The sequence below is a fragment of the Rhodamnia argentea genome, chromosome 3, assembly GCF_020921035.1.
Source record: "Rhodamnia argentea isolate NSW1041297 chromosome 3, ASM2092103v1, whole genome shotgun sequence".
NCBI classification, from domain to species: domain Eukaryota; kingdom Viridiplantae; phylum Streptophyta; class Magnoliopsida; order Myrtales; family Myrtaceae; genus Rhodamnia; species Rhodamnia argentea.
The window spans coordinates 17,165,476-17,193,046 of record NC_063152.1 but is presented as its reverse complement, the minus strand read 5'-3'; the positions used below and the strand labels follow the sequence as shown (position 1 = coordinate 17,193,046).

The 27,571-nt window shown below is 41.0% G+C and overlaps 2 protein-coding genes and 1 pseudogene across 4 annotated transcripts; all 3 read left to right on the top strand.

The window, feature by feature from the left end:
• Positions 1-27,571, top strand: part of LOC115754066 — a 69,130-nt pseudogene that overhangs the window by 7,685 nt on the left and 33,874 nt on the right.
• Positions 2,795-4,247, top strand: LOC115754033. The gene is made up of 3 exons (XM_030692936.2): positions 2,795-3,155; positions 3,299-3,454; positions 3,793-4,247. The coding sequence occupies exons 1-3, from the start codon at positions 3,039-3,041 to the stop codon at positions 3,925-3,927; spliced, it is 408 nt and encodes a 135-aa protein (XP_030548796.1). The 5' UTR covers positions 2,795-3,038; the 3' UTR covers positions 3,928-4,247.
• On the top strand, positions 18,887-25,898 carry LOC115754029 (disease resistance protein RUN1-like). 3 transcript variants are annotated; one of them, XM_030692926.2, is made up of 7 exons: positions 18,887-19,462; positions 19,673-20,771; positions 20,876-21,005; positions 21,042-21,187; positions 21,959-22,765; positions 23,110-23,670; positions 25,122-25,898. In XM_030692926.2, exons 1-7 carry the CDS (start codon positions 18,981-18,983, stop codon positions 25,716-25,718), a joined length of 3,822 nt encoding a protein of 1,273 aa, XP_030548786.1. In that variant the 5' UTR covers positions 18,887-18,980; the 3' UTR covers positions 25,719-25,898. The 3 variants fall into 3 exon arrangements, with proteins under 3 accessions (XP_030548786.1, XP_030548785.1, XP_048131653.1); XM_030692925.2 differs by having other exon boundaries at positions 20,876-21,187; XM_048275696.1 differs by lacking the exon at positions 23,110-23,670 and having other exon boundaries at positions 18,888-19,462; positions 20,876-21,187; positions 25,122-25,897.

Here is a 27,571-nt window from a genome sequence, read left to right as displayed (position 1 = left end):
ACCGGCATGTGAATTAACATTTGAATGCTGAATGTGCTTAAGCTACATCATGAGCCTTTTTATTTGATTTTTATGGTTTAGATGTATAGTTGGTTGGAGTCCAAATGTTTAAAGACCCTTTCCATGAGAGAATTGAGGAGGCACTAACTCATAACTCTTTGGTGAATAGGTAAATCATATTTGAGAAATAATATTACTGAACGTCAATCACATATTCAACTAATATTTGACAAATAAATAAAAGGAAAAAAATCAATAAAAAAAATCTCTATCTCTGCAAAGCTTATTGCCGGCTAAAGTACACTACAAGTGCCAAAACTTGTGTACGGCGCTTACTTTAATGCCAAAACTTTCAAAATGATCACTTAAATGTCAATTTTTTTTAAAAATGATCACTTCAGTGCCAACTCCGATTTGAGCCGACGTGGCTCGCCGGAAATTCGACGTAACCTATTTTTTATTGATATTTGAGCCAACGTGGCTCGCCGGAGTTAGCACCGAAATGAGTGTTTTTCAAAAAATTTGGTACTTAAGTGATCGTTTTCAAAAAAATTGACACTTAAGTGATTATTTTGAAAGTTTTGGCACCGAAGTGATCATTTTTCAAAAAAATTGACACTTAAATGATCGTTATGAAAATTTTGGCACTAAAGTGAGCGTCATACACAAGTTTTGGCACTTATAGTGTACTTAAGTTGCTTATTGCCCAAGTGCATCCAAGGGATGTACCAGTCCTTCCGGGTGCGATCCGGTGTTAAGAGTAGTGGTGTTCTAGGGCTATTCATTTGAGATTTTTGCAAAATCGAAACCTATTTGGGGAATGTACTATGTAGTACCAGTTTGAAGTTTTTAATAGTAGTAACATTTTCTTTTAATCAGACGATAAGGTTTGGATCAATTTAATTTCATGTAAGCGGTTTACCGATGTGGATTTTTATTTTGTTATAATTTTCTACTTATATTATATTGCGCCCGTGAAAAAGTCATGTCATATCAACAATTACCCCAATAAAACAAATATAGTCTTTTTTTTTTTTCCAAAAAACAAATATAGTCTTAGAAGCAACAAAATTGTCCTATGTAATTTGTTAAAATCGTATGGATAAATTATTTCCCGCGGACATACATAAGTATTTACTTGTTCACCGTAAGTTCCGCAATAATGTTTATAAAGTTATGATGTGTGAAAACTTTTGTATCTATAGGTTCCAAGTTGATTTCATAATTCTTGCAAGACTTTAAAAAATTGAAGTTCATTAACTTCTGTGAATGCCGATCACCGATTTGTTTGCCGGACCTCGGTTATACTCCAAATCTCGAGGAATTGGATCTCAATGGGTGCAATAACTTGGAGCATGCCCATAAATCAGTTGCATATCACAGTAAGTTACAGTTATTGAATTTAAGTGGGTGCTCTAAACTTCATCTCCCTGATGTGCTCCAGCCCAAGAACCTTCAACATCTCATTCTTGCTGATTGCTCAAAATTGCAAAGATTCCTGAATGGTCTAGATAAAGCCAAAGGCTCGCGAGAACTTGATTTAAATGGGACTTCAATTGAGGAACTTCCTGCATCCATAGAAAGTCTTGTCTCTTTGGAAAGAATGGACTTAAGAAAATGCAAGGATTTGGCAGTCCTTCCGTCTAGCATTTACCGGTTGCGAAATCTTCAATGGTTATTCCTTGAAAGCTGCTCAAAACTGATCAAGTTTCCAAAGGAGGAGGGAGATTCGAGTGATCCTCGTATAAAGAGAGGATTTCCTATGTTGAGGGAATTAAATCTCTCGAATTGCAATCTATCAGAAGCAGAGTTCTTGGAGAATCCTTCGTGATTTCCCTCCTTAGAATATTTGGACATGAACGGAAACAAATTTACTAACCTTCCTATGAGCCGGCAACTATCTAATTTGCATCGTTTGAAAGTTAGATATTGCGAACAGCTTCAAGAGATCCTTGAGATTCCAAGCCAATTGAATTATCTGGAGGCGGGTGGTTGCACATCTTTGAGTAAAATTCCTTCCTTCAAATGTCACTATGGCATTATCAACTTGAGTATGTGTCAGGAACTGGTCCGTAATGGGTTGACCATAAATGATTTGTTCAAGCTTGGGTTTAGACTCTCTCTCTCTCTCTCTTATTAATATGGAGTCGTCTGCATGTTGGTTGCACCCATTGTTGGAATATTGCCAAAGATCGAAAATCCTGGATTGGTGGGCTAATTTAGAAAAACAAACATATAGAGAGTGATTCTATATGTATATGTAGTGGAGGTGGCCATAAGACAACGCAAAGAATATTCTTTCTTTTTATAGAATTCTAGTTCACTACGGAATTACAAGGATCATAGAATGAAAAACTTCAACAGTGCTTCTTCATCCAATTACAAAATCTTCAACAATACATATCCTGTTTCCATCAATTAAGCACAAAATTCATTGTAATGCTATTGCTAACTATAGCTAAACTCTATGACTACCCACTTAACTCACTGAAACTCTCTTTTTAGGTGCCAATTTCGAAAAACTATCTAACAGTTTACATCTATGACAGCATTTGCATACCAGCCCCAACGTGAATGTTCATCTACCTGGAGGAGAGCTGCCAGAGTGGTTGGTCCCCAATAATGAGGGTTATATATCTTTCATGATGTCAAAGGAATTGTTTGAGAAGAAGTTCTTAGTATTAGTTTGCTGCGTTGTATCTCGAGGAAACGAAGGACAAATTCCTGAATTGGAGTTCTGGACTTCTGTTAATGGAGAATTTAGGGAGGCATACTACTGGTATTTAGGAGCGGATTCAGATCATGTGCAGCTTCGATGTTTCAAATATTGTTGGAGATCAGACAATTTTGGTCCAAATGACTGGAATCATTTGCAGTTAATCATTAAAGGATCAGGTCGTGCTATTGTTAAAAAGTGTGGATTCCAATTAATATTCAAGCCGTTAGAGAATGATTTGGATGTTTTCCTTCAACATAATCCATGGCTGGATCGAGCTTTACTCTACATAGTTCGACACGAAGATTGTCCAACGAGCACAATGGAAGAAAGTTCAAATGCAACAGAAGATTTACTAGATAGTGAAACTAGCACAGAGGAAAATAGTTCGAGTAATTTAGTACGCAAAGGGTCGAACATGGCTGACTTCTCACTTCAGGTCCGTCTCTATCTCTCTGTGTGTGCATGTGTGTGTGATTGATAGAGTCTATGTTGGGTGCACTGGGTGTTTGTGTAATGCAAAAACTGAAAATGCAAGAAAAACAAACTAATATATGGTGATTGTTTACCTATATGTGACAGCGGTGGTGGGTGGAGCATGAAGATAATCAAATAAACATCGAAGGCAATAGTTCAAATGAAAGAGAAGGTGTACAAGATTGTCAAACGAGCACAGAGGAAGATAGTTCAATCAAATTAGTCCACAAAGGATTGAACATGGCAGACTTCTCCATTGAGGTCTCTCTCTCTCTCCATGTGCGTGCATGCTTGTTCTGATACGAAGTGTATGTTAGGCGCATTGAGTTTGTATAATGCAAACGCTTAAAATTCTAGACAGACAAACAAATCTAATATGAAGTAATTCTTCACGTAAATTTAACAGAAGTACCTACGACATCAGCAAGGGAATGATTTCTTTTGCATGAGTATTGTATATAACGTAAGAAAAGATCAATGCATCTAATTATTGGAGAACACTAGCTTAGGTTGAATCACGAGGAATGTTCTCAAATCAAGCTCTTCCACTTGAACTAGTTACAAACTTTGGTACTTCTAACAATTTACTCATTTAGCAGAAGCATCGATATTCCGTAATTTCTCTTGATTACCGAAATGTTCGCCCTGAGGAGAGATGCCAGAGGAGTTTGTTCCTATTGAAGACGATACCATACGTTTCATGGCTCCACAAGACTTGTATGACAAGTTCCTAGGATTGGTTCTTTGTGTGGTTTTCAGTGTAGAAGATGGAGAAAACGAAATATCTTTCGACATTCTGCCCCATGTTAATGGCCAAAGACGGAGTGTGCTATCGGGAACTCTAGGTTCATTTGATTCGGATCATATGTGGATTCAGTAGCTCAAACCAAATGTGCTATGGGGATTGTTTGAGGGAGCAGTTGATTTTCGTCAATTTGACGAGATAGATTTACGATTTAGCCTTAAACTTAAAGAATCGGGCGGAATTGTGAAAAAGTTGGGATATGTGATAAGATGCAGGGAATTAGAGGATGATTTGAAGGTTGTGCTTGAAGACAACAAATTTTTAAATTTAGCTTCACTCTGTGAGGATTCTCATGATCCAGCAGATTCAGAGATAGACCCCACATTTGAGTCAAGACATCATCGAAGAGAGTACTTACACAGATGTCACATGCATAGAGAGGATCTGGAAGCCAGTGAGAGTGATACAGATCAAACTGGAAGCAGCGGGTAGCGAAATACATTAGATTTTTTTTTTTTTTGGTCGAAAGCGAAATAGATTAGATTAAATGGATATTTTTGTGGTGATCTAGTTTTGTTGGATAGCTTAGTCTCGACTTCTGAGGGATGAGAACTACTTTCCTTTCATAATTATTGTGGTGTGTTTAGCAGGGAACCACTTTTTTCTTATTAACATTATGGCATGTTTAACGTACCAACTTTTCGTCATCAAGCCAACTGCATTCGATTTACACGTTTTCGTGATTCTGCTGGATCATGATCTCCTTGACAAATTGTTAGATTCTGCATAGCAGGCTTAGTTAAGTTTCGTATCATTTACATATCAATTGCTGATTTCACAGCAAGTTTTCGTTTTTGGACGAGTCTATCCCGTGTCAATGAGCAAAATCATCCATGACTTTGAGTGGCGGCTTGGGCGTAGATTGAGAGTTTAGAGCTCCCAAAGCCATGGATAGCTGCAGGAACGAAATTATCTCCCGCAGCCAGTCCTCATCCCTTATCTCTTTCGTCTGAAGAAACCCCACTCTGTGACGTCCACTTGGCATTTGTGATTTTGCCTAACTGAATCCATTACATAATTCATGGATTTAGTTGTCCTGACCACTAGTTTTGTGAAGTTTTTTTTTTTTTTTAATAGTTTTGTGAAGTTAGTTTTAGTGTTCTTCTATCACTTGAGATGCCTGGTCAATTTAGATGGATGAGTTTATTCTGGAATTAAACCAGCGTACTGTTGTTGTGTAATGCTGGGATTAATCTCACCCTGTTGCTAAGTATTCATTAGCATCTGTTTTTTTAAGTTCTTCTCAAACCTATGAAGTTGTTCGTTTTCATATTGACCTAGGCGATTCCTCTATTATTACTAAACAGATTGCTTTAAATAGGTGCAAAGTCTTGTGCCATAACTGCAGGCTTCTTTGAACTGAAAGGTTTTGAGCCTGTCGCAGGTTGCTCGCCTGTTTTTGAACCCCATTATCTTAAAGCTCTATTACCACCCAGTGTTGGGCTCTTTTTTCCCATGGTAGAAGCAAAGAGCAGTGGAAGAGAGCATCGAATAAACTTGCAGAGCATCCGAATGAAACGACCGATAATGTCCTAAGATAAGCTTTGAAAGCCCTACATGATGAACACAAGGAAGGATCAAGATTACGTGACTAAAGTTCTTGATGCATGCAGCTCCTAACTGATCATTGATGTGCAAGTACTAGTTGAGAAGTCCTTGATAAGTATCGAAAATAGGATGATTTACATGAATGACTTGCATCAATTAACAGCCAAACATATTTTCTATCAAGAATGCCCTGAGGAGCCAAGTAAATGCAGCAGGTTTTGGTCGTAGGATGAGATACGTGAAGTATTAGCATCGGATACTGTAATTGCAGTATGTGTAAACCTTGTGAACTTCCAACATGTTGCCACTATAGAATGAACTGGTGGAATCTATTGAAGACAATATGGCCTATGATTCTTTTGATAATCTTGGACAACTACCAGCAATTGGGCTGTGCGAGTCCCGTGACGCCCTGAAAATTAGACTCTATGTTCAGAGACCGAATTCAATAAAAAGGACTATTATCGGATTATAGTCAGTGCAAAATTTCGGATTGCAAGGACGTAAGTAACGGATTTTGGACGGTTCCCGATTTGTTGTTCGGTTTAGATTAGGTCTAAAAAATTTCAGTCGTCGCGATTTATGATTTTTAATCATTGCGCCTAAACCTTTTTCGAACCGAGCCTAGCTCGTGAAAATCCAAATTTTACTCTCGGTTGATTGAGCCAAAAATTCGTTCAATCCCGATTTACCCATTTACCGAATTGCTCTCAATAATTCGTTAGAATCCAAAAATTATTCAAATTCACGGTGGGCCCCACTTGTCCCCTCACCTCTCTAATCTCCCACGTACCCCTCACATCACTCTTCCCCCACCCCACGTGACGCTCTCTTTTTCCCCTCTCCCATCTGTCAACTCACACTCTCTCTCCTCTCTCCCTTTCTCCCGCTGGCCTCTCTCTCTTCTTCTTCTTCTTCTTCTTCTGCGGTTGTGCGACGACCCCCCCACCCCCGACGTCCTCCTTCCGTGCTGCTACCGCTCCACCGCCGCGCCTCCATCTTCGCCGCGCCGGTCGTCACCGCGTCGCTTCGCCATGAACCAGTTGCCGTCCTAGCTCACTCGACCGAGGAGCCAGCCACCGTTCGTCGCCGCGTCGCCAACTCAGCCAGCCCAAGGACGAGCCGGTCGCGACCTCAACCGAGCCTTCAGCTCAGCCGTGGGAACCCAGCCCCCAGTTCGTCGCGCCGCCTGCCCAGCCACTGTCCTCTACCTCGTGCAGTCCCAGCCTCGCACCTGGACACCGCCCGCTACCCACCCCCAGGCGAGACCCACGCCGGCCCGAGCTGGACCCGCGAACCCCCCTCCTCGTCTCTGCTCACCGCCCAACCTCCGTCCGCCGGCTGCGTCGCAGCAAGCCCGAGCAGCCGTATCGCCTGAGCCGCCGGTAGCCACTCGAACCCGACTCCGGCCACCCATTCGAACTGGTCCGATCTTCTCTATTTGTGCCGCCCAAACAACCCACCGAGCTGCCACACTGCCACCGTGAGCCGCCGAGACCTCGTCGCCATCCCAAGAGCGTGTTGCCAAAGTCGCCGGCCGTGAACAGTGCAGTGAATAGTGCCGTGAACAGTACCCCCGACCCGTGAACAGTCCGACCAGATCCGAAAGTTTCGTATCCGACCCGACACCGACCGCTGGTTTTCTGTGAGTTAAATCCCTAAATCCCGATTAGGGCGCTAATTGCGCTCAATAATAGTTAATTAGCGTAATTAGCAATTTATGATGTTTAGCTAGATTAATTGTGGTCGGAATAGATAGAAATTGGGTTTAAGATAAATGACCACAATTATTTAAGATAGTCTGACTAGTTAGATCGTCCGTAGCTAATTGATAAGTAAACTGGACTCGTTGTTTGGGCAATGATTGTCGGTGTCCGATCGCGAGCGAGCGATAGGTCAGAGCCAAGTGTGCGATTATTAATTGGTTGAAATTGAATTAATAATTATCGTTGGAATTATTAATTTGGTTTAATTAATCCGCGGCAATTGAATGTTTGACTCAAGGCTTGATGTTGACTGTTGCTTGTCGCGTGAACAGTTTTGGGCGTCAGACACACCGTATCAGATGCAAAGTCTTGTGATTATTTATTGTGCATTCATATGACCACGTGCGGAATTAAATTGCATATTTTAGCATGAAAATGGCCGTAGGCCAAGTCGTTGAGCACGTACACATGAGCATCCGGCTAAAAGTAAAAGATAAAAATTGATTGGTTGTCGGATGTGCTTGAGTGGTCATATGATGAGAAAAATCGTGCCGATCGTGCGGAACCATAAGACTTGTCAGAAGCACATCAACTCGCGCTTGTGCTAGTCGTACGGATCACGCAAATTGTCGGATGCCGGTCGCAACTTGTGACGGACCAAAGCTCCTTTTTGGATTGCCCGTCTGCTATGTCGTGCCGGTCGCACTGGATACATAGCTTTCGGTCGCCGTCGCCGGAAGTAAGGGACGATGCCTAGTCCTGCTAGTAGACACTACCAATCGTAGTGTTGGGGTCACATCGGTTGTGTGCGCCGATCACGCCAATCGCGTGGGTCACCGATTAATAAATGAATTTCGTGTGGTGTCCTGTGCATTCAAGTGATGTGATGCCTTGCCAATGAATTAAATTAGTTGATTTGACTGTTAAGTCGTCTACATTGCATTATGCGTGGCTTTTGAAGGGTAAGGTTGCATGTGGTTGAGATATCCGTTATGAGATGTTGTGGTTGTTTATTAGGACGTCCGAGTGAATCAACACTCTAGTCGGGCTTAGGCATTGACTCACCGAGATTTATTTCTCACCTCGTCGTTGTTAACCTTTTTCAGGTCCCGAGTGATGAAGCGGTGGCCTTTTAAGGCGAGGGTCGTTGTAGGATTTTGGGGAGTAGATGATGACTTAACCTTACCCGACCGTATACCTTTTTGGGGTCCTAGTGAGCCGCCCCGAAGAATGGGGTTGTTTATGTTTTACGTAGCTCAGTAGGGTTAAGACTCCTCTGCTTTTGGTTGATGAAATGGAATTGTCTTTTGTTTGATGATTGAGTTTATTTTCCTGTTTATTATCCCTATTGAAAATTGTCCGGGAGAATTTACGTTTCCGCTTGCGTCGTAAGTATGTAGGTCAATAGTCTACCTAGGACGCTATCTTTTGTGACTCGTGGCGATTTGGTAGGTATGTCGCGAGCTCGAGAGTCGGGGCGTGACATCCCCGCCCAAGGTGGTATCAGAGTATGACCCGGCTGATCCATCCGGTCATTGGCCTAGAGTGATAAGGTGCGTTGGAAAATTGGGATAGTTAGTAGGATTGTAAGCGCAGTGCATGTGATTGTTGTTTGTGTTCTAGTTGTTGGGGCTGCCTTCTTATTGCGTTTGCTATGGGGTGGGCGGGACTCAGTATTTTCCCGCAAGATGAGTAGACGCGGTGGAAGACCACCCCGAGCTATGAATGTTAGATCGAATCCAGCTACGCCTATAGGACGGGATCCAATGATCGCCGAGATCTTGGAAGGTGAAAGGGCATCCCGAGTTAGACTTGACAGGCGGGATCTAAGGATTGATGGGATCTTCGAGGTGTTGGGAGCCATTGGAAATCTAATGGGGCAGCAAGTAAGGAACCAAAATCTTTGCTGCCGCTTTGAAGTACCACGAGGGAATGTGTCAGCTGGAGCGACGAATGATGGACGCCAGGCACAAAAGTTGGTTGAACAGTTCCTTAAGCTGAAGCCGCCTAAGTTTGCGGGAAGCGGAGATCCTAAGGCTGCTACCTCTTGGATAGAGGAGTCGGAGAAAGCGTTCGCCCTACTAAGGTGTACGGATGAAGATAATGTCACTCTGGCCGTTTATCGGTTGCGGGGCAATGTAAGTTCGTGGTGGAGAGCCACTAAGGACATAGTCTTTCCGGATGGTGTAGCCCCGACATGGGATACTTTTGTGGGAGCATTTAATGGAAAGTACTTTTCGGATACTGCGAGGGAACGAAAGATGGTAGAATTTCTTCGCCTGCGCCAGAATCAATTATCGGTGGATGAGTATGAGGCGAGATTTGCTGAGCTGTCGAAGTATGCCCCAAGGATGATAGAGGATCCCGTAGATAGGGCAAGAAGGTTTCGAGATGGACTAAAATCAGAAATCAAGAGCGTGTTGGTGCCGCTCAACCCGAAGGATTATGACGACCTGTATGAGAGGGCACAGATGGTAGAGCGTGACATGACCGAAAGGGCTGCCGCGACCGGATTACGATTCCTACCCTCGCACAGAAGGGACATTCGACAAGGAAAAAGGCCGATGCCTAGTGGTAGACACCACATCTTGCCCAATAGAAGAGGGGCGATTAGCAAGCCAGTGTTTTGCCAAAATGGGGCGTGTCACTTATGCCGCCAAAGGCATGGACTCGGTCCATGCCCGTTTAGTGGAGGGGCATGTTTTAGATGTGGCAAGTTCGGTCATCAAGTGAGAGACGCCCGCAGAGCGAGTAGGTCAGGCAAGCGCTACAGCGGCGGGAGGAGGACAGTTTGGAGAGAATGCTCCACCAAACTTTCAAAGTCGACCTCCGGCACAAGGAATGGTGTTCATTGTCACCCGAGAGGAGGCGAAGGATTCGCCGACCGTCACGCGTACGGTCCTCGTGCACAACCATGTTGCATATGCTTTGTTTGATCTAGATGGTACACACTCATTTGTGGCTGCTAAATTTGTTGGGTTGGTTGGATTGAAATTATTGCCATTGGATGCTGTGTTTAAGATTTCTACGCCTTTAAAGGATAGCATAATTTCGGCTATAAGTCGTCCTAACCGTGAGTTAGTCATAGATGGTCATAAGGGTAGGATAGACCTGTTCGTGCTTGAAATGTTCGACTTTGATCGAGTGTTGGAATGGATGGGTTGAGAAGGCAAAAAGCAATAGTGGATTGTAGTCGTAAGGTTGTATAGTTTAACCCGCCTAGTGGAGGTAGCTTTGAGTTTGTTAGAGGTCGAGGTGAGACCTCGATGCCGTTGGTTTCATCATTTCAAGCGACACGTTTGTTGGAAAATGGGTGTTAAGGATATCTCGCGACGATAGTGGCAATATGATTGAGATTTGCAATGAAGCGAACAGAAGTCTAAGAGCTTTAAGCGTGGATTTGAGTAGTGAATGTGCTTGAAGTTTAATGATTTACTTATGAACAATAAGTTGAGATGGAAGTGACATGTCAATGACTTTGGATGTGAAATTTGAGAATTGATTTTGGTGGGTCATAGATTTGAAATTGTGTTGATTCTTGATGGTTTTAGATATAGATTGTTATGAAAAAACCCCGATTAATTGTTGATGTGAGGTTTAGGAAGCGAATACGAAACGTTTGGGCAAAGGGCCAATTGGATTAGATGTTCGTAATTTTGAATGGTCGGCGACCAAACTTGAGGATATAGCATAATGATCGACAATAGATTGAGCGATAAGTTGGGAAGGCGAGAGTCTAGGCTTAAATCGTTGAAGTTTGGTGGTTAGTCCGTTGGGATGATTGAGGTGATTAATTATGGATTATAAGTCTGAATTTGTGCGGCATTTTGGTAGTGTAAATTATTGACTTTTAAGGATTGATTTAAAAAAAAAAACAGGAAGAAGAGGATCGCAAGGCATGGAATGGTGAACGTTTGGACTAAAGGCCAATGTGATTAAATGCATATGAGAATTATCTGGACCACGATTGGACATGAGGCTGTAGATTAATCTTAGGAAATAGATCTCTGAGATGTATTAGTCGCTTGTAGAGTTAGAAAGTTCGAAATGATAAGGATAGAATTAAAAACGAGTAGTGTGTAAAGAGTGATGAGGAGGATTGTGCACTACACATGTTTATGACATTGAAATTGGTTCTCAAAATGAAAAATATATTTCGGAAGTGTATAGCATTATACCTTGAGCGACAAGTGAAAGATGATGAGTGGATGGAGAGACCACGCTTAAGTGAGGGCCTCTGATGTGTGATTAGGATAAGCTTGAAATGATTGGAGACCATACGAGCTAGTTGACTAGCGACCTAACATTGTCATGGGGAAGTGTATAACATTTGATGACTGTAATCAATGGAACCATAGGCAAACAGGCGGAACGAAGGATTGTAGAGATAAACAAGAAAAGGTTCGTACTGGCAAGTTATGAGTGGATGATATAGTGGGCATTGCCGATTGAGTCTTTAAGTTACTAAGATCGGTAATGACCCAAAATAAGGTTAAGATTGCGAGATGTAGCAATTAAGGAAGGCACGTGATTAGAGTGCGTATCGAAAGCATAGTGAGGCCACGTAGTTTACGGACATAATGACTACAAAGGTCTTGCTTTGGTTTAGGCAGAAACCTTATCGGAAACCCATCGTAGTAGCTATAGTATTAGTCATGTTAGCAAAAAGAAGTATCAGAATCTGGGACAGCACTTTTGGTGAATTGGTTTGAAGGGTGATGTAGCCAAGCACGTGATGAAGTGTTAGCCGTATCGGCAAGTCAAGGTGCATTATGGTAGGTCTAATGGATTGTCGCAGCCGTTGGAGATTCTAGAAAAAAAAAATGAATGAGAGCATGTTACAACGGACTGGTGATGGAATTGCCTTGAAATCAAAAGAGGACATGGTTCAATTTGGGTTGTGGCGGGCGGATTGACAGAGTTTGCTCACTTTGTGGCGGTGAGAAAGGGTTTTGCTTTGGATAGATATTGTCGATTGTTGAGTAGGGATGCCCGATTTCTATGATCAATTATTGATATAGATTGGCAATCAACAACTGGATTGGGAAGCAAGTGCATGTGGTTACAATTTAATTTGGATTTTTGGAGTTAGATTATTTAACCTGTCTAGGTGAATTATGCATACGGAATTATGATAGGTTGGTAATCGAGGATCGCAGATTTGAGTCTGACTTGTGTATTTACGGTCGAGTTATGGTCTTAATGCACCGAATGGAAAGAAAAATTGGTGTGAAACGAGCATATTATGACGAGCGGTGAGGATGTTATGAGGTGTCAGTATCTCATCCTTTTACGGAGTTGCGGTGGTTGAATTTCGAGAACAAAATTTCTTAAGGTGGGGAGAATTGTGACGCCCTGAAAATTAGATTCTATGTTCGGTGACCGAATTCAATAAAAAGGACTATTATCGGATTATAGTAGGTGCAAAATTTCAGATTGCAAGGACATAAGTGACGGATTTTGAACGGTTCCCGATTTGTTGTTCGGTTTAGATTATGTCTCAAAAATTTTAGTCGTCGCGATTTAGGATTTTTAATCGTTGCGCCTAAACCTTTTTCGAACCGAGCCTAACCCGTGAAAATCCAAATTTTACTCTCGGTTGATTGAGCCAAAAATTCGTTCAATCTCGGTTTACCCATTTACCGAATTGCTCTCAATAATTCACCAGAATCCAAAAATTATTCAAATCCACGGTGGGCCCCACTTGTCCCCTCACCTCTCTAATCTCCCACGTACCCCTCACATCACTCTTCCCCCACCCCACGTGACGCTCTCTTTTTCCCCTCTCCCATCTGTCAACTCACACTCTCTCTCCTCTCTCCCTTTCTCCCGTTGGCCTCTCTCTTCTTCTTCTTCTTCTTTTTCCTCTTCCTCTCTTCTTTTGCGGTTGTGCGACTTCCCCCCACCCCCGACGTCCTCCTTTCGTGCTGCTACCGCTCCACCACCGTGCCTCCATCTCCGCCGCGCCGGTCGTCACTTCGCCATGAACCAGTTGCCGTCCTAGCTCACTCGACCGAGGAGCTAGCTACCGTCCGTCACCGCGTCGCCAACTCAGCTAGCCCAAGGACGAGCCGGTCGCGACCTCAACCGAGCCTTCAGCTTAGCCGTGGGAACCCAGCCCCCAGTTTGTCGCGCCGCCTGCCCAGCCACTGTCCTCTGCCTCGTGCAGTCCCAGCCTCGCACCTGGACACCGCCCGCTATCCACCCCCAGGCGAGACCCACGCCGGCCCGAGCTGGACCCGCGAACCCCCCTCCTCGTTTCTGCTCACCGCCCAACCTCCGTCCGCCGGCTGCGTCGCAGCAAGCCCGAGCAGCCGTATTTCCTGAGCCGCCGGTAGCCACTCGAACTCGACTCCGGCCACCCCTTCGAACTGGTCCGATCTTCTCTATTTGTGCCGCCCAAACAACCCACCGAGCTGCCACACCGCCACCGTGAGCCGCCGAGACCTCGTCGCCATCCCGAGAGCGTGTTGCCAAAGTCGTCGGCCGTGAACAGTGCAGTGAATAGAGCCGTGAATAGTACCGTGAACAGTGCAGTGAATAGTGCCGTGAACAGTATTGGTGAACAGTCCGACCCGATCCGAAAGTTTCGTATCCGACCTGACACCAGCCGTTGGTTTTCTGTGAGTTAGACCCCTAAACTCCGATTAGGGCGCTAATTGCGCTCAGTAATAGTTAATTAGCGTAATTAGCAATTTATGATGTTTAGCTAGATTAATTGTGGTCGGAATAGATAGAAATTGGGTTTAAGATAAATGACCACAATTATTTAAGATAGTTTGACTAGTTAGATCGTCTGTAGCTAATTGATGAGTAAACTGGGGTGGTTGTTTGGGCAATGATTGCCGGTGTTTGATCGCGAGCGAGCGATAGGTCAGAGCCAAGCGTGCGATTATTAGTTGGTTGAAATTCAATTAATAATTATCGTTGGGATTATTAATTGGGTTTAATTAATCCGCGGCGATTGAATGTTTGACTGAAGGCTTGATGTTGACTGTTGCTTGTCGCGTGAACAGTTTTGGGCGTCAGACACCCGGTATCGAATGCAAAGTCTTGTGATTATTTATTGTGCATTCATATGACCACGTGCGGAATTAAATTGCATATTTTAGCATGAAAATGGCCGTAGGCCAAGTCGTTGAGCACGTACACATGAGCATCCGGCTAAAAGTAAAAGATAAAAATTGATTGGTTGTCGGATGTGCTTGAGTAGTCATATGATGAGAAAAACCGTGCTAGTCGTGCGGAACCATACGACTTGTCGGAAGCACGTCAATTCGCGCCCGTGCTAGTCGAACGGATCACGCGAATTGTCGAATGCCGGTCGCAGCTTGTGATAGACCGAAGCTCCTTTTTGGATCGCCTATCTGCTATGCCGTGCCAGCCGCACTGGATACATAGCTTTCGGTCGCCATCGCCGGAAGTAAGGGACGATGCCCGGTCCGGCCGGTAGACACAGCCAATCGTAGTGTTGGGGCCACATCGGTTGTGTGCGCCGACCATGCCGATCGTGTGGGTCATCGATTAATAAATGGATTTCGTGTGGTGTCCTGTGCATGCAAGTGACGTGATGCCTTGCCAATGAATTAAATTGGTTGATTTGACTGTTAAGTCGTCTGCATGGCATTATGCGTGGCTTTTGAAGGGTAAGCTTGCATGTGGTTGAGATATCTGCTATGAGATGTTGTGGTTGTTTATTAGGACGTGCGAGTGAATCAACGCTCTAGTCGGGCTTAGGCATTGACTCACCGAGATTTATTTCTCACCCCGTCGTTGTTAACCTTTTTCGGGTCTCGAGTGATGAAGCGGTGGCCTTTTAAGGCGAGGGTCGTTGTAGGATTTTTGGGAGTAGATGATGATTTAACCTTACCCGACCGTATACCTTTTTGGGGTCTTAGTGAGCCGCCCCGAAGAATGGGGTTGTTTATGTCTTATGTAGCTCGGTAGGGTTAAGACTCCTATGCTTTTGGTTAATGAAACGGAATTATCTTTTGTTTGATGATTGAGTTGATTTTCCTGCTTATTATCCCTATTGTAAATTTTCCGGGAGAATTTACGTTTCCGCTTGCGTCGTAAGTATGTAGGTTAATAGTCTACCCGAGACGCTATCTTTTGTGACCCGTGGCGGTTTGGTAGGGATGTCGCGAGCTCGAGAGTCGGGGCGTGACAAGTCCAATCCAGAAGAAGATTTGTACATTGGACTTGCTTCTTTAGCAGATTTGAAGACGCTAAAATTGCTCATCCTTCGAAATGCATGCGTTCCCTATGGAGCTGAGCAATGTCTCGCTCCATAGTTGAGATGGTTTGAATGGCGTGGATACCCTTCAACAATCTTATCGACATTTCGCAATGCAGAGAAGCTCGTAGGACTTCATATGCTGTACGGTTTTGTTCTAGAATCGAATTGGTAAGTGAATTCAAGCTATGTGCCTAGGATTGGTAGGTTTAACACTATAAATAAGCCAATGGGAAACTAACTATTGTATTTTCATATCTCATATTTGGCAGAATCTTAGAAATTTGCAATATGTCGATTTTGGTGAAAGTTTCCTAAAAAAGATTCCTAACCTTTCAATGGTTCCAAATGGTAAAAGTTTAATGCTACATGGGTGCGTTCGATTAATTGAGATCCATGAATCTAGAGAAGCTTGTTGTTTGGATCTCGAATCTTGATTAAGACTCGAGACTTGTCCAGTTGTCCTTCTAATTGAAGTCAACATATCTCAAATTTCTATGCTGATGCGCTCCTATCCCCGTGGAGTTCCTGGCCATCTCGGCACAAGTGGAATCTCTACTAATACTTAGTTTAAATGAAGGAGTAATCGAAGAATTGCTGGATTCATTTGAGAATCTCATTTCTCTCCTAATTCTGTTTATGAATGACTGCAAGGAACTTTCAGTTCTTCCAAGCAGCATTCATAGGTTGTGAGCTCTTAGGTGTATTTATGCAAATGGTTGCTCAGAGCTTCGCAAGTTTCTGCAACATGGAGAATAATTAAGTCGATTCAGATTGCACCATCGCATTGCCGAATCTAGTTCATCTGGATCGAAGCAATTGCAGTCTATCAGAAGTGGATTTTCTCATGGAAGTTACCTGTTTTCCAACGTTGTGCTCCTTGTCCCTAGCAGGTAATGCTAACACTACTCTGCCTGCGCGCATCAGTAAGTTTGACAAGTTAGATGTTCTTGATTGTCGAATTGCGAGCGGCTTCAGCTGAACTTTGAACTCCCCCCACTGGCATGTTACTGTAGAGATCGATCAAATTATGACAGTCAGAAATGACTCCTTATCTCCATCAAGAAGATCCTATGAAGATTAGGAAAGTAAGAGTGAGTGAGCGAAAGGCCAAACAGAAGTATGAGTAAAGCTTGATTTTCTCGTGATTATGTCATCAATTGAGCGTGGACTTCATAAAGCTTCAATTGTAAGCAACTGGATGGAGGGCGACGATTTTCTGTTTCGTTCCCAAAAAATCAATTCTGTTCTGGTATATTTCTGAAGAAGTTGGTAAATGTCAAAAATTTGTTGGTTAAAAGAGCCACCGATCACCTGATTTCCCATTAAGGAATTACAGACACTTTTTTTTTTTTGTTGAAAATTTCAGATATTTTTCCCTTGAATTTTGATTCAAACATAACCTATGTATAACGTAATTTACTTAATTGTATAGAATGTAATACATGAATGGGATGCTTTCTTTATCTCAAATTTGAAAGGATGATTACGAAAATCGAACCTTCGTGGAATTATACATTTGCGTACATTGCGGGCAATTTAAGTATGGATAGATGAAGTCCTCACTTATTGAATAGAACCACATGTACAATGGAAGTGTGGTCCAATAATTCAAGTAAAGAACACTGTCAATAAGTTATCCTAATAAAGGTCGGTTATCTTAAAAAATTTGGCAAACTTTAAGCGCTAATGTACACGTAACGAAGGTCTTTCTTTTATCTTTGCCGAATAAAATAATGATTAGTTGACTAAAGTGCTAATTTCCAAAGTCGTGCGTGTATGTTCCCGATTTCCACGTTCATATTAGCTGTTTTTCAAGATGGACGGCGCAACTAATTAATATATTGATTATTAGTTAAATCCTTTTCATTATCATGATGCATTTTCTTATTAATTAATAAAATAAAATATCATAAATAAGTATTGTCGCTAACCATCATTTGCACTGACAATAGCGGAATGAATCTCACGGACCTATTTAGGATAGTCCACTACCGAATGAATCAAATTCGAAACATTGCTTGACAAATGAAAGGTTTTATATTTGGAAGCATTATTAAAGTTAACACCTTGTGATCCTGGATCAGATTTTCAAAAATGAGACACGCTTTTTTTAATTAGGCATTGAATGGACATTGAGGATCAATTACTGGGCATTTAGTTTCTTTCCAAAATAACAAGACACAAAAAAAAAATGTTTGAGCCATGACTGAAAGCTATAGATTGTCAAAAGCATAAAAGAAATCATTGAAGAATATCCCATGGAATATCTTTATTTGGGTGACACAACAATTTTAAACATTTTATCTCTTTCTACACACATTTAATCTGTTTTCGTTTTGTCGTGTATATATTTGTATTCACAAGAAAACATATAGGCTACATTTGGTAGTCACGATATGACAAAATTTATCATATCCTATATTTGGTTTTTGCCCAAAATATGATAAAGTTCGATACGATAGTGATATAACCCAAACTCATATAAAATTATCCTCTAGGGATCGTGGGAAAAAGGTAGATAGGATTTCTAATATTCATAATATAAAATTTATTTTTCCAAAAATAACAAAACTCTTAAATTAATAAAATTAAAATAACATTTGAATTCCAATATAGAAAAAAAATTGAAAATAACAAAAAACATCAACCATTTCGTTTTTACTTATTCCTATTTTTATTTATATATTCGAAATTATATCTATTGATATGTGTGTGTATATATATGTATATAACATATAAAAATATATATATATCTAGTATTCATATTATGACATATTTTAGGTACTTTAGGTGTATTAGTATGGTTTACTATTTAATAAAATTTTATTAGAGAACGATGGGAACGGAAAAAAAGAAGAACTAAAAATGGAAAAGAAATAGAAAAAAAGAGGGAAAATAATAAGAAGTAAGAAATAAAAATGAAGTAGGCAAGAGTGTCGTGAGATATTCTAATCATCTCTGTTTGTGTAATTTTTAGGCTCATTTAATTGATATATCGTTCATACCGAACATAAATGGACATGATATGATGCGAAAATATTGGACTATATTATTGCGATTAATCAAATAGTGGATATGATATAGCAAAATACCCGAGTTTCATATCTTTCTATTTAGTCGTGCAAGACCTGTACTAACTAGACATTCAGATCACTAAACGCAGCGGTATGATTATTATGCTACAATATCATAATGAGTGCATTCTCAAACTCATAACTGATGGGCTTTTCTTTACTTCCAGCAATAGGAAAGTTTTTTTTTTTTTTTTAAACAAAAGGTATTGGACAAAGTCGAAAAATTGGAAATTTGTATATATTCATTAGAAACGGCTCTTTTCCTGACACTGTGAGACGTTCCATGTTTCTCAGTCAGCATTGATCTCTCGACCAACTTCAGGATGAGTTCCAGACAAAGCCGTCAACGGGGATGAAGCATCATCCGTCGTTGCTCGGCACGATTTCAAACTAAGCCTCGCCTTCTATCTTTCCTATGTCGTCTTCTTCTTCTTCTTCCGAAGCAAAATGGCCTTTCGACGTCTTCCTCAGCTTCAGGGGCCCGGACGTCCGCCTCGGCTTCCTCGCTCACCTCCACAGGGCTCTGCTTCACCGTGGCATCAACGCCTACATCGACAGCGAGGACTTGAGGCCTGGGGACGAGATCTCGCCGGCGCTGGAGAAGGCCATCGAGGAGTCGCGAATCGCCGTGCTCGTCTTCTCCGAGAACTACGCTTCGTCCGGGTGGTGCTTGGAGGAGCTGGCGAAGGTAATGGAGTGTAAGAGGCTCAAGGGACTGCTGGTGTTGCCTGTGTTCTACGGAGTGGAGCCGAGGGAGATTCGAGGGCAGAGAGAGAGTTATGGCAAGGCATTGGCCAGGCACGAGGAGAAATTGGGAAAGGATTCTGAGAAGGTGAAGAAATGGAGGCAAGCCCTAATTGAAGCCGCCAATTTGTCCGGTTGGCATTATGTCGATGGGTAATCACAGTCTCCCTATTCGGCCCTGTAAAAGAATTTCAAATTCTCTAATTCTCTAATTTTATTGATACACGATGGCATCGATTGGTGTGTTAGAGTAATGTCTTGGACCGTTGAAGATTGATTTTTTGCTTCTTATTAGTTTTAATTAGTTCAATGAACTGTATATTTCCATTTATTCGCATTCCTTTTGCTGCTCTGTTTCGGCAGAGATGAGACCAAGTTCATCGAGAGCATCGTCAAAAGGATCTCGGCTATAGTAGGACGAGTACCCTTGAGTGTTGCCAAGTATCCTGTTGGTGTAGGCTGCCGGGTAGAAGAAGTGACATTGTTGTTAAGTATGGGCTCGAATGATGTTCGGATGATAGGAATATGGGGAACTGGAGGTATTGGGAAGACCACAATCGCTAAAGCTGTTTATAACAGTATTGCTAGTCAGTTTGATGGGTGCAGCTTTCTTCCAAATGTTAGAGAAACCTCCAGTAAACCTGATGGCCTGGTTCATTTGCAGAAAACACTGTTATCCGAGACATTATGGAAAGAAAATTTAGTGGTCTTCAGTGTGGATGGAGGTGCTAATCTGATACGAGATAGACTTTGCTGCAGGAAGATTCTTCTTGTGCTTGATGATGTGGATCATGAGAACCAGTTGAATGCTTTAGCTAGAGAACGTGAATGGTTTGGAAGAGGGAGCAGGATCATCATTACGTCAAGAGATAAACATGTACTAACTTCTCATGGGATAGATCAAGCATATGAAGTTAAACCATTAGATCGAGGTGAAGCTTTTGAACTTCTCAGTTCATATGCTTTTCCAAGAGACCAGACGGAAGACATAAGTAGGGATCTCATAGATAATATTTTGGGCTATGCTAATGGCCTTCCCTTAGCGGTTGTAGTGTTGGGTCCCTTTTTATGTGGTAGAAGCAGAGCTGAATGGGAGAGTACATTGGGCAAACTTGCTGAAAGTCCTAATAAAGATATAAACAGTGTTCTCAAGATAAGTTTTGATGCGCTTGAGGACAATGAGAAGGACATTTTTCTTGACATTGCTTGCTTCTTTAAGGGGTTTTTAAGGGATTATGTAACCAGAGTTCTTGATTGTTGTGGTTTAAAGGCATTAATTGGGATTCAGATTCTAATAGAGAGATCCTTACTTACAATTGAGAATGAGATAAGAGTACAAATGCATGACTTGATTCAGCTGATGGGTCAAGATATCGTTAAGCAAGAGTGTCCAGATGACCCTGGGAAACGGAGTAGATTATGGTGCTATGATGATGTTTATGAAGTACTGTCACAGGATACGGTGAGAGCTTTTCATGAAACCGTCAATAATCTTATCTTCTTTAGTTTACATGCTATTACCTAATTGCATTTGGTTATTAATGATTATTTTCTTTTCCTTGACAGGGAACCAATGCTGTTAAAGGCATAATGCTGCTGTTGCCGAGACAAGAAGAGCTAGACATCAGTCCCAGTGCTTTCACACACATGAGGAGACTGAAATTGCTCATCTTTCGGACTGCACAACTCAGCGGAGGTGCCATACGTCTTCCTAATGATTCAAGCCGTGGAGGTCCCATATGTCTTCCTAACGATTTAAGGTGGCTTGAATGGCCTGAATGTCCTTTGTCCACTCTGAAGTTTAGTGCTGGTCCAAAGAAACTTGTCCAGCTTGATGTGTTTAACAGCCAGATTAAGCAATTAGAAGGGAACTTAAAGGTATGTCGTGAATGCTTTAGTTGACAGTTTACATTCAGTGAATTCAAATTGAATTTATCAAAATCTTGTTCAGCTTTTCTTTATAATTTGCAGCATTTTTTGACTTTGAAGTTTCTGAATTTGTCCTACACCTATCCATGATATGGATTATTGGCATGGTTGGTACTTTTAAAACAATCAAATAGATATTGATAATTAACTCAAATAACAATTCAATGGATATGCATCATAGGGGTTTAATAAATCGCACATGAGATCCACTAGATCAAGATGTCAAAGTCTATTGATGAATTTATACCGTGTTTATATGTATACAAATGCCAGGTATAATTGTAGTGGCTGTATTTATGATGTTATAATAAATTCATGCCATGGATTAGATGGCAAAGGATTGACCATGGCTCTTGTGCTCCCACTTGAGGTTTCTCTCTCTCTCTCTCTCTCTCTCTCTCTCTCTGAGTTACAAGTTTTGTTTCTGCACGTAAGTGTAGTGGAAGTGGCCACACACTCTAGTGTACAGTGGAATTACGAGTCTGCTTCCTCTTTGGGCGAGTTTACATGGATTTCTTACTAGACTCATATTTAAAATGGGAGAGGGAGTGCTTTGGATACACCATATGATCAAGTGAATTCTGATCAGCTGTGCTTGAATCATGATCAAGTGATTTTTATTAAAGGACTCAGAGCCTGATATTGAATTGCATAAATATCTCACCTTTTTTCTTTTTTCGCTCAAGATGTCTATCCAAGTTGGTTTCATTGTTTTTGCAGGGCCTTAAAACCTTGAAGTTCATTGACTTCCACGAATGCAAGTCGCTGGTTTATATGCCTGACCTCAGTGGTACTCCAAATCTTGAGATGTTGGATCTCCATGAGTGCGAAAACTTGGAGCGTGGCCCTGAATCAGTTGCATATCTCTGCAAGTTGTGGTTTTTAAATTTAAGGGGGTGCTCTAAATTGCAAAATTTCCCTGATATTCCGGATAAAAATGAAAGCTTGCGAGAAGTTTATTTAGACAGGACTTCATTTGAGGAACTTCCTCCGTCCATAGAAAATCTTGTCTCTTTGAAAAAAATGACGTTGAGAGATTGCAAGAAACTGGCAATCCTTCCATCCTGCATTTATAGGTTGCAAAATCTTGAAGAGTTGGATCTTAATGGCTGCTCAAAACTAAAAAAGTTTCCAAAGGAGGAGGATTCGAGCGATCCCCATACAAAGACGGGATTTCCTATGTTATTGCGGTTGCACCTTGCATGGTGCAATCTATCAGAAGTAGAATTCTTGGAGAATCTTTCATGTTTTCCCTGCTTACAATCATTGGATTTGTCGGGAAACAATTTTACTAATCTTCCTATATGCGGGCAACTATGGAATTTGTGGTTTTTGGATGTGTCGAAGTGCGAACAACTACAAGAGATCCCCTATTTTCCAGTGAAATTGACACATGTAGATGCAAGTGGTTGCAAATCTCTGAGTAAAATTCCCTCTGAGATGGGTAACGTTAAGTTTATCCAGTTATATGCATGTCATGAACTGGTCCCTAATGGGTTCTCCCTGAATGATTGGTTCAAGCCTGAGGTTAGACTCTCTCTCTCTCTCTCTCATTATTGGCTGCAAGAGCGTTTATGTATTGTTAAAGGCTGAAAATCCTGGATTCTATATATGTGGTGGAACGCAAAGGATATTCTCTTTATTTATAGAACTCATAGTTCGTTGTTGAATTACAAGGATCGCCCAATAAAAAAACTTCAATAACACATGTTCATCCAGTTACAAAATCTTTAACAATACCTATCCTGTTTCCACTCATAATGCTATTGCTAACTGTATCTTAACTCTAGGACTACCCACTTAACTCGTTGAAACTTCTCTTTGTATGTGCCAATTTCGAAGAAGTATCTGACAGTCTACATCTATGACAGAAACTTCATCACAAAATAAATTGCCAAGTTATTCTACCTGGTGGAGAGATGCCAGCGTGGCTGCTTCCCAATAAAGAGGGTTATGTGTCTTTCGTGGCTTCAAAGGGCTTTTATGAGAAGATCCTAGGAGTTGCTTTGTGTTTCGTAATTCGAGCAGAAGGAATGAGGTCATGCCAATTTGAGTTTACCGCATCCGTTAATGGCAAATGCACGGAAAGCCCCATGGCGGCCAGGTCATTTGATTTGGAGCATGTGTGGCTTTTGTTTATGGATCCAAAGAATGTGTGGACAGTAGACGATTTTGGTCCAAATGACTTGAGTCATTTCCACTTGAGCATTAGAGTATCTAGAAATCAAAATATATATGGAGATAGGAGAGGAATTGTGAAACAGTTTGGATTCCGACTAATATGCAAGCCACGAGAAAACGATTTGGAGATTTCGCGCGAAGATAATCCAACGAGCACCAAGGGTGAAAGTTCAAATGAAACAAAAGATGTACAAGATGGTGAAACGTGCACTGAGGAAGGAGGATTGAACATAGCTGACTTCTCAAAAGAGGTATCTCTCTCTCTGCGCGCGCATGTGTGTGTATCTGAATATGTGTTGATACAAAGTGTACGTTCGACGCACTGTGTTTGCATAATGCAAAAGCAGAAAATTCTGGACAAACAGTTAAATATAATATAAAGTGATGCTGCACATATGTATGAAGCTGAACAAAATCTCAAAATGATGTGATGACAGAGACCTAATGTTTGTAATTACTGTATTGAAAAATACATGTTAAAATCTAAGCAAATCTAACTAACATTGGACACGTAGTTCTTGATGCTACGGTTGATCAAAACAACTAACACCATCAACAGTACTAGATCAACTCTACGGATCAAGATAAAACTACACATTGACAATGATTCAATTAATTCGACTTGCAACTTTTTTCACTCTTAGGTGTTTGGTGCTGTAGAGTAATGTTAAGATAAATTTTTTTTGGAAGTTCTATATCCCTAGGATGAGAATATCTCTAATCATTTTTGTGGTGAAAGTCTCTAACCATTAAATAAAGGGGTTATATTAAACGCTTATATAAAATATAATAAAAAACAATAATATACAAATTTTGTGAGTGAATTTTAATAAGTCTAACATCATTTTATGTTATAACGGACAAAAGTTCGAAGCAAATAATTCATCCCTAGATTGCCAAAATCTTACTTTGATATAAAAGAAGACAAGCAGCATCAATCGGTGAAATCAAAGTTATCAAAACAATAGTTAAAATAAAGGGCTTTGGCCAACGTTAGTGCTTGGGAGCAATCTAAATATAATTTTCTCAAGTCATGAGGTTAAGAAGCAGAAATAGAAAGAGTTTTTAGTTTTTGAGCCACCTTTTGTAATCTTTGAATATTTATAATGGATTTTGATTCTCTTTTTATATAAAGTTAGAGCAGACATAAGAGGTGTAAGTGGTTTGGATGAGGCTGGCCGGTGGAGAGGGTATGCATTGGAATTTCCTTGTCAATTTTCCATTAATTTGAGTGCAAGTAGAAGTTTCTTTTTTTATTTGTTTTAATAATGTTAAATTTGTTGTAAGTAAATTGGAGTTCAATTAGGACAGTTTGTGCTGAGAATCGGCGATGTCTAAATTGAACATATGACAATGAACATTAGACAGTGGGGGTCTGACTAGGACGATTAATTTCTCGGATATGATATTCTATTTTCCATCAATTTTTCACTTCCTCTATGGTTACACTCGTATTGTATGAGCTATGCTTAGGTGATCCAATTTAATATTAGGGGTGGGTAACACATGCAAGGGAATGATTTCCAACATAAGCAAGGATCAATATGTCTAATTGTTATAGAACTCTAGCTTTAGTTTTTTTTTTTTTTTTGGTCGAAATACTCTAGCTTTAGTTGAATTACTAGGAATATGCTCAAATCAAACTCTTATTCTTGAACTAATTACGAACTTGGATACTTCTAACAATTTACCCATGTAACAGAAGCATCGTTATTCCAGCCTTTGGCCTTATCACCGAAACGTTCGCCCTGGAAGAGAGATGCCAGAGGAGTTCGTCCTTGTCGAAGACGGTACTATATCTTTCATGGCTTCACAAGAATTTTATGACAAGTTCCTAGGATTGGCTCTCTGTGTTGTTTTCGATGTAGAAGATGAAAAAAAGGAAGTATCTTTTGACATTGTGCCACATGTTCACGGCCAAAGGCGGAATGGGCTGGCAGGATCTCTCGGTTCATTTGATTCGGATCACACGTGGTTTCAGTTTCTCCAACCAAATGTGCTGTGGGGAGTGTTGGAGGGAGCAGTTGACTTCGGTGAATTTGAGGAGAGTTATGTACGATTTAGTCTTACAATTAGAGTCTTAGGTGGAACCATGAAAAAATTGGGATATTTGCTAAGTTGCAAGCCACTAGAGGATGATTTGAAGATTGCACTTAAAGACGATCATTCATTGGATCCAGCTTCACTCTGTGAGGATTTTGATTCAGCGAGCGACACTTCTTGGGGACTTTGTTCATTCGAATACTTGCGCAAATTTCACATTTTTCCACCGGAAGTTAGCAGTGGCGAAACAGGTTAAATGGGAGGAGGCGAGTGGAGTAGTGTTGGCATATGTTTCCTGATACCCGAGGACACCTGTGTTGTTGTTGAAGTAAGAGATGGCGTTCAGTTCAATTTCTAATGTCAGATTCAAATATATGAAAATGGACACAGGATGACTTGGCACACAACCTTCGTAGCAAGTGCTTGTTTCTCCATATTTCCTTATGAATCGGAGTATGATCTCACTAATAAATGTCATGTTTTGCACAACCATGCTTAGCTGCATGTTGTTTACTGATTTTAGTTGGCGGTAGCGTATCTTTGTAATAGTCTTGGGCAGCGACTACTTTTAACTCAACTCCAGATCATTTTGTTTTTAATCACAATTGCACCTACTGGCTTACCAGAAACCATGTTCCGAGCATGGTTAATTTTCTGATATGGCTCGGAGATTTATCTCGTCAGTAAAAATACCTAACTGACAACCTGTTGGTCATGTGGGCTCATAGTAATTTATCAACAAGAAATGCAGCAATTAAATATCCACTTTTTCATAGATTTATCTCTCAAAACAAGAACTTAATGGGGAACATAGCAATTTACCAATGAAATTAATAATTTGCCGACATAGTTCCCTTTTTGAAAAGGTAACAAGGGATCGCTGAAGTGAGGAACTTACGAACTTAAGGTGGAATGTAAATGATCATAAATGGAAATTTACCGCTCAAAGGATCAACTTAGCAGTGAAATTAGCAGCTTACCAACATAGTCCACTTACAAACTAGTCAGTTATAACTAAAGTAAGAAATTTGTCTATACGGATTAAAATCGAAGTTAGTAAAATATTGTTGGATTAAGCAACTTGCCAAGATAGGCCCACTTTTACTGTAGCATGTTACCAACAGTTTGAGGAATTTGAAAAAAGCCAAATTCAATAGTAAGTCATCAAGCTGTTTAGAATATCGACGCAAAAAAATAAAAATAAAAATCAAGATGTCTATAAATTTGCTATTAGAAATAAAATCTTATGATCCAAGTTAGTGTCGTCACGGAGAAATTAATAACTTATCATACCAATGTATCCTGCCTTCTTGGTGGTGGGCGTTGTGAGAGCATAGACAAAGTATTAGAGTAAGGAAGAAAAGATAGTTAAATATTGTTCGGTGAATTTATTCTAAGGAGACTGAGATTGCTCCTCATCCTGAACGAACAGATTGGCAGAGGTCCCTTATGTCCTCCTAATGGTTTAAGGTGGCTTGAATGGCCTGAATATCCTTTATCAACTCTGAAGTTTCGTGCTGGTCCAAAGAAACTTGCTTGGTTTTATGTGCACAACAGAGGGATTAAAGAATTAGCGGATGGCTTAAAGGTACGTCATACATTCTTTTGTTGATGTTTTCATTTCGGTACCTTGCAGAAAGTGAAATTTATCAAAACCTTGTTCAGCTGTTCTTTTTAATTTGCAGAATTTTAAAAATTTGAAGTTCCTGAATTTCAGCTGTTGCGAGTCGCTGATTAGTGTCCCGGACTTCTAAGAGGTGCCAAATTTGGAGACATTGGACTTTTAAGCAGGTGATCGAACCTAATCTCTGTTATCAGTCTTCCTAGTAGCATCTACTAGATGCAAAGTCTAGAGCACCTTTCTCTTGAAGGTTGTTCATCGTTTGGCTTGTTTCCAGAGAGCAGTGAGAGCTCCAATCTCCCTAATGGCAGACTTCAATTTCCAAATCAGGTCTCCTTGAAGCTTAGTGGGTGCAATCTGTCAGAGGCAGAATTCCTTCTGTCTTACCTGCTTCTCCTTTGTAAATGTTTTGCAACTGTTAGGAAATTACTTTGTTAGGCTTCCTACATGCATTGGCAAGTTTGAGGAGTTGATGGTCCTAAAAAAAT

Excerpts from the sequence above, each read along its gene's own strand:
- LOC115754033 (XM_030692936.2), top strand. The coding sequence starts at position 3,039 with ATGGAAGAAAGTTCAAATGCAACAGAAGATTTACTAGATAGTGAAACT. Across the intron at positions 3,156-3,298 it reads TGGCTGACTTCTCACTTCAG|CGGTGGTGGGTGGAGCATGA; the intron begins GTCCGTCTCTAT and ends TATATGTGACAG. Across the intron at positions 3,455-3,792 it reads TGGCAGACTTCTCCATTGAG|AAGCATCGATATTCCGTAAT; the intron begins GTCTCTCTCTCT and ends CTCATTTAGCAG.
- LOC115754029 (XM_030692925.2), top strand. The coding sequence starts at position 18,981 with ATGTCGTCTTCTTCTTCTTCTTCCGAAGCAAAATGGCCTTTCGACGTC. Across the intron at positions 20,772-20,875 it reads AAGTACTGTCACAGGATACG|GGAACCAATGCTGTTAAAGG; the intron begins GTGAGAGCTTTT and ends TTTCCTTGACAG. Across the intron at positions 23,671-25,121 it reads TAGCTGACTTCTCAAAAGAG|AAGCATCGTTATTCCAGCCT; the intron begins GTATCTCTCTCT and ends CCCATGTAACAG.